Raw genomic sequence first — 10,463 nt, forward strand, 5'->3', positions numbered from 1 at the left:
GTCGTTGGATTCTCAAGTTCTAAAACTGCAAAATTTTTGAGGCCTCCAGGGTCTTGCTTTGGCCAACCTGGGCCAACAGGGAAGCTGTATATCTGCCAGACTCAACCTTATCAGGCATTGCAGGCAGGGCCTACCCCACACCGGTCCATCATCAACCATCACTCCCAGATCTATCCTGGGGCAGCCATATCCTGAAAAGCAGATGGACAGTCTGACCCAGGCCCTCTGTTTTCTGGGTCATTCCACAGATACCAAACTGGGGCCCGAGGCCTTCTGGTTTAACTCCGGCAAAGAAGCAATGGCCACGCAGCTGAGCGAGAGCTACTACATCCTGAGACCTGAGGTGGTGGAGAGCTACATGTACTTATGGCGGCAGACCCACAACCCCATCTACAGGGAGTGGGGCTGGGAAGTGGTGATGGTGAGTGGGCCAGGCTGGGGGAAAAGGGGTGGGGAGGCTTAAACGGGTAGCAGGTGACCCTGAGAAGTCACAGTCAGGGTCCAAACCCCCTGACTCAGCACTGAGAGGAAGGTCAAGTCAGGTTGGCATCTGGCTAAAGTTCAGAATTCAAAGGGTCAAAGTTGTGTTTGCAGAGCCAGGAGTCCCCAGCTCGGCAGAATCAAGCCAGGGGCTTGAGAAGAAAGTTTTGAGGCCCGTAGCCTTGGGGGCCTGCTTTCTGACCCTGAAGCCTGGACCAATGCTGCAGATTTCTTCTCTCAAACAGGAATGGCTGCCAGGCCAGCAGCTCACTTCCCTCCTTTCTCCAAAGCCATCCCAGTCCCATGCAACCCCCATCCCTCTCTGGGCTCTGCTCCACCCACCCCTACCACCAGTCTCTCCTCTAGTAGCCCTCTTGTCCCCAACTACCTAGTGGGAAATTTCATGCCCACTTTGGGGCAGGTGTCAAAGGCAGGTGTGGAGACCCCAGAAGGTTCCTTGATGGATGCTGTGCCTTTTCTGTCCTTCCCCCCACCTTCCCCAACCCACTGCTCTCAGAGGCACTGACTGTCCTGGAGAGAGCCATATCCAGAGTGTTATCCTCAGTTGGAGCACAGGGGCCTGCTCAGGTTCATTGCAATGGCTCACTGGCCAGTCTCCTGCTTCCCTGAGACCTGGTCCTTGGCCACTGAAGGCTAAGTATTTTGTGCTCCTGGGCCCCATCTGCAAACGCTCAGTGGGTAAAAAGTGCATTTCTATACAAAAACCAGACAGCCCACGGACCTCTAGCCCACGGACCACATCTCCATGGAGAATTCTGGAGTATGTCAGTCCCAGATCCCAGCCCACAGACATCACCAGTTGCCTTCCTCTGTCCCCACTGTAGACAAGTCTGCCATCAGTCTATTCCCTGAAAGGTAAAGAGAAGCTTCTTTTAGGCTCACACCAGGTGCAGAGCTCGGGCAGTCCGTTGGGACCGAGCTTTGGGCAGCAGGCCCTTCAAGCCTGGCAGCAGGGCTGAACCTTGAGAACAATTCGGCCTTCTGCCTCCACAAATGCCAGGGGTCCCCATTGAGGGGTCAGGGGCCTGACCATTGTCAAGCTTGGCCTGCTGCACAGGCATGAGTCTTGGGGGGCCTCTCCTCTCCTCACACCAGGGCTCACTTCCTTTTCTTCAGGCCTTGGAGAAATACTGTCGGACAAAAACCGGTTTCTCTGGGATCCAGAATGTGTACAGTAGCATTCCCAGCTACGACAACAAGCAGCAGACCTTCTTTCTAGCGGAGACACTAAAGTGAGTCGGGGCTTGGTCAGCATTCTTTCCAATGGACTACATGGCTTTTCTTAGGGATGGCGGAGGGGTCAGCAGTTTGTCCCTTCACCAGTGTCAGAGTCTTCAGTCACAGGAAGGGGCCCAAGAGGGATGGGGGTCTTGGGATCCAGAGTGTGACATCCCCAGGAATGAGCCTTGGGCCCAGCCAGTTTCTCTACTCAGAGAGTGAGGCCAGGTTGGACTCTACCCCACGAAGTATTAGCTGTGGTAAGTTCAGTTCTGTAGCCTGTCTCCTCAGGTTACTGAAGTCCTATAAAACTGTGCCTTCTTCTGTAAATAAAAATAACCATGATGATCTCGATACTGGTCACTGCTGGTGACTTACCTCTGCATGTAGCTGCACTGTTCCCTCGCTTCCTTGCTGTTCCCCAGAGCAATGCCCTTGAGCCTTAACCCTTTAGGATGAACTTGAATGATCCTTTCCTTCTAGTAAAAACCCACATGGCTTGGGAAGCTGGGGTTCTGGAGTTACCACTTCCTGTTCATTTTAGTGCCCTAACATCTACTTTATAGAGTCTCCTGGAGGGCACGTAAGGGAGCATCCCAAGAGTTTAGACTGGTGCAGTACTCAGGCCACCCTGCAGAGAAAGGAGAATCTAGGCCATAAGGTTTCCTGGCGGGACTCACACACAGGGCCAGGTGGGGCAAGTACCTGAACACAGCTGTTAGGTGTGAGGGCTGGGGGCAGAGCCAGGATTAAACCAGGGCTGTTTTCCCCAAAGCTCAGTGCTCTTCTTGGCGTCCACAGCATCTTCCCTGGGTCCAACCCTCCAAGCGGATTTGGGGTCTTGGAGCACCCTGCACCCATAGCCACAGGCCTGTGACAGAGGCCCCTGAGGTTCATTCTCGGGGGAGGCCCTGTTCCCAGAGCACTGACAGGCTGTGTATTGCTTCCCTCCCTGCTGGGGGCACAGGTATCTCTATCTTCTGTTCTCTGAAGATGACATGCTCTCCCTAGAAGACTGGGTGTTCAACACGGAGGCCCACCCACTCCCCGTGAACCACTCGGACAGCGCTGGCAGGGTTGGGGACCAACTCTGACCCCATCTCCCTGCCACTCCTGAGGCCGCTGCAGGGACACCTTGCCTTTTCAGGTTTTGGGACTGTTCTCAAAAGGATTGGGAACGTAGGCCCCACTCCAGGCAGATGTGCTGGATAAGCAACTTATTTTCCTCTGTGAGGAGACAGGACTTGAAGACACAGCAATGTCGCACCAGGCCAGACATTCCTTTCTACAGAGAATTTCTATGAAACCCTCTCAGTTGCCATTTCAGGGCCAAAGGACTGGAGGTTTGCATATCGACCCCATGTATTTGGTTCACTTCCTTTCATTTTGGGGGTATTTTTATTTTTGCTTGATTTTTCCCTTTTCTCTACAGTTGTGTTTTATCACAAATTATAAGTAGTTTTCAAAATCATGTGCTTTCAAAAACAATCACGTTGATCAATTAAACCTTAAAGTGTTTGTCCACGTACAAAAACCTTGACCTTATTTTCTGTACAGTGGTGCCTCGGAATCCGAACGTCTCTGCTTACGAACATTTTGGGTTACAAATGCTGTAAACCCGAAATTAAATGCTTCGGTTTTCGAACACGCCTCGGAAGTCGAACACGCCACACGGCTTCCGCTGAGGGCAAGCTCCTGAGGCCCAGCTATCGGCTGTGGATCCCTTGGTTTTCGAACATTTTAGAACTCGAACGGTCTCCCGGAGCGGATCACATTCGAAAACCGAGGGACCACTGTATTTTAAATGCCTCTTGCCCAACATTCACTATATGTTCAGTTATGTGTCATTTATGTTATAACTTGAGGAGGGGCTCCCCTTTGATTTGGGCCTAAGTGTTACGAATCACTAGTGCTATTTTCATTATTGTAATGGAAAAATCTGGAAACTTACAATAAAAGAGTTTATTGAGTAAAATACGATTGGGTTCATTGTACATCAGTGACTCCTGGGAAAACCACTGCAGTGTTATCAGAATAATCATCCAGCAGTTGATCTGCAAGTGTGGGGAAACTTTTGTCTGCCAAGGGCCATTTGGATATTTCTATCATTCGAGGGCTGTATAAAATTACCAACTTAAAAGTTAGCCTGCTATATTTGGTCACACATTTAATTTACTCTCCCCTAATGTGATGGCTGGAACTGCTACTCTTTGGTGAGGCCGTGGCAGGGCCAGACATTCCCCACCCCTGATTTAAGATATAATTTAGCAAATGACTCCAACTCCTATTACCTTCCCTTAAATAGGACCTAATATATTCAGGAAGGGTGAGAACAATCCTTTTGAAAGAGTTGGATATTTATACTTAGGTCAAGGCTTGGAAGAGGTCCAGAGAGAGGCAGCAACTTGCCTGAGGTCACGCAGCCGATTAAGGCAGAGGTGACCCAGCCACTGTGATTTGCTGGCCATCCCAGCCCTGTGTACGTCTGCTCCATCACTCAGCAGATACTCAGTGAGTGCCTACAGGGGATCGGACACTGCACTAGGTGCCAGAGACGCTGTAAGCGAGACAGGCGTAAGTCCTGCCCTCAGGAAGCCTATAAGTCACCGAGGGAGAAACAGACAGTAAAGCAAACCAACAAGTAAGCAACGTGCCTGCAAGTTATAGGAAATGCTACAGAGGAGACAAAGGGCTGAAGTACTGATGGCAAGGACGTATCTTAGGGGTCAAGGAGAGCCTCTCTGACCAGATAACCTTCAAGCTGACACCTAGAAGATAAGAAGGAAGGGTGGGACAAGCACCCCACAAACCCACTCTCCCCCGTGACCACCCATCCCCTGCTTCCCTGAGGCCCCCTGAAACACAGGCTCCCCTGCTGAGCAGGAATTCAGGTCCCAACAGTGTGGTGAGCGCTTTTCCTCCCCTCGCCCCCACCCCTCTGCAGCTTGTCTACACAGCGTACTTCACAAGGTAGTTTCGAGCCCTTCCTCCTGCTCAGCTGCTTCATTTTGGCTCTGTTATCAACTTGAGTAGCCCCCGGGTTGTTGGGGCCCGGGCCAGGTGACCTCACCTCTCTGGGTCATCTTTTCCATCAAGCAGAGGGAAGACCCTCCACCTCACAAGGTTGCTGTCAGAGTAAGAGGGATACTGCTGGTGCCCTGGGGGTGTGGGAAGTGTTCCCAGCATGTTTCCTAAGCAGTAGTCAGAGCTATAGGTGAACTGTCCCTGTAGCAGGAGCCCTGGCATTCGGTGGATAAGTCACTGCCCAAATCTAGCAAATCACTGCACCCCTGAAAGCATGGCCCTGGAGACTCACCCATGCCCATTAAAAAAGAAAGGAAAACAGAAAAATGCATTACACAAACATTGTAGAGAAGTTAGGGAAGACAGATAAGATAAAAGAGAAATCATTCACTGTCTGACCCTCCAGGATGAATACCGCTATATTTTCTTCAAGATCTTTTTCTATGAATGTACAGAGTATTTTTTTTTGCAAATATGGTATCATACTATGCATCCTGTCTTAGTATAATCTGCTCTGCACTAAACTACAGATTATGAACATCTTTCCATGCCAACAAATGTGCATTTACCTCATCGCTGTGCCTGGCTGCATAGCATTCCCTCGTGCGCTGTATCACGCGCTTGGGTCTAAGCCCTATTGCTGGGCATTTGGGTTGGCGTCAGTTTGGGTTCTTAGCTCCAAATAGAAACTAACTCCGTCGGATTTAAGCAAAATAATAATAACAATAATGTATTGAAATGCCTCGGGTTGGCTCGTGAAACAAGAGCGTGGACAGCCAGACCTCAAGAAGGACTAGGCAGAGGATCTGGCGAGGTACCCAGGCTGCAAGAACGGGGGGGGGGGGCAGCCTCCCGAGGCACCACCACCAGGCTGGGTGGGCTGGGTGAATCCAAGTGTTTCCCCCAGCCAAGGCAGGGGGCGGGCATCCTGACTGGAGGAGAAAATGAGGTTTGCTACCAAAATAATAGACCTGCCTGCTGGCTAGGCAAAAACAGCAGGACTGTTCACGGGTTTTGCTTTGATGTTTCTCAGCATCATAAAGAGAATTATGAGAGCGTACTCGACCATTCCTCTTTCCCTCTGTCCAACTCCTTAGGGTCAGCTCCTGGAATATCTCCCTACTGCAGAGTCACTTCAAAGTTCTCCAAGGCCCCAGGCTCCCCCACTGGGCCCATGTCACTTGTCCTCTCCTCCCCCAGTATCTTGTCTTCTGCGGTATCGCTGGGAACAAGTTGTAAAAATGAATATTTTTAAATTCATCCCCCAGGAGGGCCCTCGCAGGTGAAGGGCCCTTTAGGCAATTTAACTCTGTTCCAGGGATAAAATAAGTAAGAGTTGAGGCAGGCTGAGAGGAGAGAGGACTTAAAGGCTGAGTCATACTCACTGAGGCAGAATCCAAGCTCCTGAACCTTGAGCAGACCCCTCCTCCAGAGCCCAAGTCAGCGTGATGCTGGGCTCATTTAAGCCTCATTTTTGCCCTTGATTTTGGATGGAACCACCTTTGCACCTGTTTTCTTCATAGACCAGCTTAATGCTTCGCTAGCACCTGGCTCCAGGCACTGAGGCCTGCAGAGCACCACACCCCTGGGAAGAGGGGGACACTGTCCCCCTTTTCCAGATTCCTCCCTTTAAGTGACTGTGTGTTTGTTTGGACTGGCGTCGTGCATCGCACTGTGTCTTTGGCAAGTTACAAAGTTCAAAAGACAAAATGCATTGGAAAGAGAAGCAGAAACAGAAAATCTGATTTAAAGGCAGCATCCCTGCCTGGCCTGACCTGGCTCAGCGGTTGAGCATCGGCCTAGGATCCAGGAGGCCACGGTTCGATTCCCAGTCAGGGCACATGCCCAGGTTGCCGGCTCGATCCCCAGTCGAGGGCGTGCAGGAGGCAGCCGATCAACGACGACTCTCTCATCACTGCTGTTTCCATCTCTCTCTCTTCCTCTTCCTTCCCCTCTCTGAAATCAATAAAGATATATTTTAAAATAAAATAAAATAAAGGCAGCATCCCTGCGATCCAAAATGTGATTCTCAGTTCTTTTCCCTTTGCTCTGGGGAGGCAACCCTTCATGGTCTGAGAAGGTGCTGGAGATGGGAAATGGGCCAGATCCCCCCAGCTCCCCTCCCCCTCTGGGGGTCTGTCCTTGAAAACAGGCTCATTGATCCTGTGACACAGAGATGTCAGCCCTCAACGATCAATGCTTAATCACACACTACTGGGGGAGAGGGGTACTGATGCTTTTTATTTTATATCCAAAAATATCTGTTAGGTTTCCTATATTTGGGACAATATTTTGATCCCACTCAGCCTGTCTCTTAAATCAGAGCTTCTCAAACTTGAATGTGCACCTGAACCACCTGGGGATCTTGTTAAAATGCAGGTTCATATTCAGTGGCTCTGGTGTGGAGCCCAAGATCCCGCACTTCTAACAACCTCCCGGGAGATGCTGATGCTGCAGGTCCTAGGGCCACACTCTGAGTAATAAGGCCTCAGTTAATGGCCACTCCTTTGGTTTCTGCCTTGTATTTGCATCCCTGGAGTTGTAGCCTCTCCAGAGTACAGTAGAGGGACTTAGGTGTTGGGATGGCATCTATCGGTACCTTGGCTGCAGAGAACAAAGATGTGTCTATTACCTACGCCAGCAGCTCCCCCTCCTCCAGGGCAGTCAGGATAAGAAAGGAGCAGGCTTGCTGGCGGCTTGCATCAATACTGTCCGGTAGAATTCTCTGCGACGATGGGAATGTTCCATATCTGTGCCATCTAGCAGGGAAGACACATGTGGATGTTGAGCACTTAAAATTTGGCAGGTGTGACTGAGGAACGAAATATTTAATTTTGTTTCATTTTAATTAAATATAAATAGCCACGTATGATTCCCAGTCGCTGTTTGGACAGTGCTGACTTAGAAAGCCTGTCCTCTGCTCACTAACTCCCTGACCCTCCACCAGCTGCATCATTACAAAAGTAATCTTGGCACAACACACACTGTGTGGGAACTCAAGGATTCCCTTGAATATACGTGGTTATTTTTATACTCATCCCAGCTTCCGACTGTTTTCTGCAAAAGCCTCTGGCTTTTATTTTGTTTTGGTTTTTTTCTCCCTCACTGTTTACCTGCAGATAGCCGTGCATTCTGTCAGGTTGAAGAGACGGGCAGAGTGGCAGGACAGAAGGGGACCAGCACAGGTTGAAACCAAGTGGACCTGGGTTCAGCCCACCTGTGCCCTTTCCCTGGGCTGTGTGACCTTGGGCAAGGCCCTTAACCTCCCTGAGCATATGCTTCCCCATCTGTGGAAAGTAAGGGTGATTTCAAGGGTTAATTGAGCTCCCCAGTGTTGAAACTCAATACATACAGTGATGATTACTATTGTGTGAATGTCCTTTGTAAACCATAAAGCCTTGAGTAAATGTGAGGCAAAACACTGCTATCGAAATCCTTTTTTTAAAACAAAATGCTCTGAAACTTGGAGGAAACAGCATCAACCAGACTCAGGAGACAGACAAAATTCTCAGAGCAATAAATCTGAACATTTTATGTCTTTTGCATTGAGCAAGCATCTTGCCGTTAGCCCTGAATCTAGGAAATTGGGAGGAAGATTTGTTGACTGTCCAAGGGCTTCCCGGGACCAGGCTGGCCTTGAGGGATGCTCAGGCAGGCGTGGAGGATTGAAGGAAGATGCTGAGAGCTTGCCCAGGAATCTGGCAGAGAGGTGTCCCTGCTTTGGGGGATGTTTGAGGTCCAATTCATATTTCCTCTTCACAGGAGTCCTGATGAACCCTGAAGGCAAAGATCTACAGAAGAGGAAACCAAGGCTTGCTCAGGTGTAACAGCTGTTCTTGGCCCCTGGGCAGCTCTACGGAAGCCCAGAGTTGCCATCTCCCCAGAGCTGAGCCTTTTCCCAGAGGCTCGCTGACCTGAGCAGTCTTGTAGGCCCACCCCTCACCCTCACCCTTCTGAGCGTTGAAAGAAAGAAACACCCCAATCCCAGCAGCACATCTCTCCAGCCCTGGGCCCAGAGACCAGTGGGGTGTCTGTGTCTTAAACAAAAACAAAGTGTAGTACATAAAAGTAATCTGGTAAAGAAAACTTCTCTCATTTATTTTCCAGGGGCTTTGGCTCATCAATCTTCCCCTCCTAACCTGCTTTGTGCTCTGTTAGCTTTGCTTCCTGACAGAATGGAATTTGCTTTTCTAATGGCATCTGCCGTATGCGGGGTGTCCCCAAACATTAATGGTAATGAGTTGGAAGTGGCACAGTTGGAAGCCTTTGGAAGCCAACACCAGATGTCAGGCCCTCCGTGGATGCTTCTGAGGATGTGGAGCCAGAGCACTGGGCAGGGGGCTGGGTCCAGGACCCACAATTCCTGGTCCCTGGGAATCATTCATCCAAAAGACACTGCCCACCATATGCCAGGTCCTGTGTGGAGCTTGGAAGACAGGGCCCTGCCTGCATGGTACTGTCATGGCTGGTTACCCATGAAAGACATAAGTGGTGGTAGTGACAAGCCCCTGCCCCCACGCAGTCCACTGGGTCATCCCCTGGGAGGTGAGCAAGAGATTTGGACTCAGACAAACCTAGGTGCCAAAACTCAGGCCCTTAATTTTTAAATGAGGCAAATAATCCTCACCCCACCGGGTCGCTTGAGAACAAAATGAGGTCAGGTAAAGCACCCACCACCAAGTCCAGGGCACAGTGGGGGTTCAATACCTGTTAAATCCCACTGACATCCCAAACCGGACAGTTGCACAAGCGCTGGGGTTAGCGGTGATCTCCAAGGATGGCACCGCTGCTTCCCTGGGCTCAGATCCAGAGGCTTCAGTCGCTGCTGCCCTCTCCTGGGAAAGTGCAGACAGAGCCTCCCCGGGCTCCTGGGGGCGCTGACATAACGGAAAAGAGCTCCAGTGGAATCGAGGGTCCTGGGGGCTTCACAGACAGGAAAACATTTCCTCAAACCCCACCCACCTCCATTCCCAAGGTCCTTCGCCAAGCATGCCAAATGTTGCTCTTGGAAAAATCACACCTGTGGCGATGCCAAGCCCAGCAGAGCAGAGGGCAGCCAGCGACTCACCGCCCAGCCCCGCAGCTGAGGTTGGCCCGCCCACCACAGCCCAAGGAGGGCTTCTCGACCCCTCCTCGCTGGAGGAAAGCCGGGCCCTGACCGGCGAGGGTCTCGGGCCTGCACCCCTACCTGTGTGCGCCAGGTACCTCTGTCTCTGATAAACCTGCAGAGGTGCCTTCCAGCTGGACCATAAAGGAAACAGGCGTTAAATTTTGCCATTTTTCTCTTTCTAGCTGACTGAAGGAAGACATTTTAGAAGCAAGTGGGGTGAGAGTGGAGAGGGGTGTGCCCATCTGCTGCTTTAGACGGGCAGGGCCGCCGGAGGTGGACGCCAGGCCTGGGGGCCCATGAGCCCACTCCCCTGGAAGCTCCGGGCGTGCGGACCCTGCCCCCTCCGTCCCAGCCCCGCCCTTCTCCGCGTCCCCAGCCTGGAGTTGCTTCCCGCCTCCGCCTGCAGAGGGGCCGCGGGGGAAGTGGATGTGCGGGAAGGAGGCACGGAGACGGCAGCAAGGACAGGCCTGAGGATGGCAGGGGCAGCAGGGGCTGCGGCATCCGGTACCGACTCGCGCAGGACCCGCTGACGCCGCCGCGCGCCCGGACCGCGCCAGGCGCGGGAGGCGGCCCCCGGGGGTCCCGGCCCCACAGCCCGGAGGCCGCGCCC

At 51.7% G+C, this 10,463-nt stretch overlaps 1 protein-coding gene and 1 long non-coding RNA gene across 2 annotated transcripts in view; one reads left to right on the forward strand and one right to left on the reverse strand.

Moving 5' to 3' along the window:
* Window positions 1-3,690, forward strand: part of MAN1C1 (mannosidase alpha class 1C member 1) — a 109,711-nt gene extending 106,021 nt beyond the window's left edge. The window contains exons 10-12 of the mRNA XM_081146214.1: window positions 249-421; window positions 1,618-1,733; window positions 2,687-3,690. Of these exons, the coding sequence (XP_081002340.1) occupies window positions 249-421; window positions 1,618-1,733; window positions 2,687-2,813 (416 nt within the window). The 3' untranslated portion in view covers window positions 2,814-3,690. The remainder of the gene's footprint in view (window positions 1-248; window positions 422-1,617; window positions 1,734-2,686) is intronic.
* Window positions 3,691-8,166: 4,476 nt separating this feature from the next.
* LOC308560627 lies at window positions 8,167-10,418 on the reverse strand. Its single transcript, XR_013999361.1, has 3 exons — window positions 9,932-10,418; window positions 9,451-9,666; window positions 8,167-8,534 (listed from the first exon to the last, which is right to left on the reverse strand). It is a non-coding gene; the product is annotated as an uncharacterized lncRNA (long non-coding RNA).
* Window positions 10,419-10,463: the final 45 nt, after the last annotated feature.

The sequence above is a fragment of the Miniopterus schreibersii genome (assembly GCF_964146895.1).
Source record: "Miniopterus schreibersii genome assembly, chromosome: 8".
NCBI classification, from domain to species: Eukaryota; Metazoa; Chordata; class Mammalia; order Chiroptera; family Miniopteridae; genus Miniopterus; species Miniopterus schreibersii.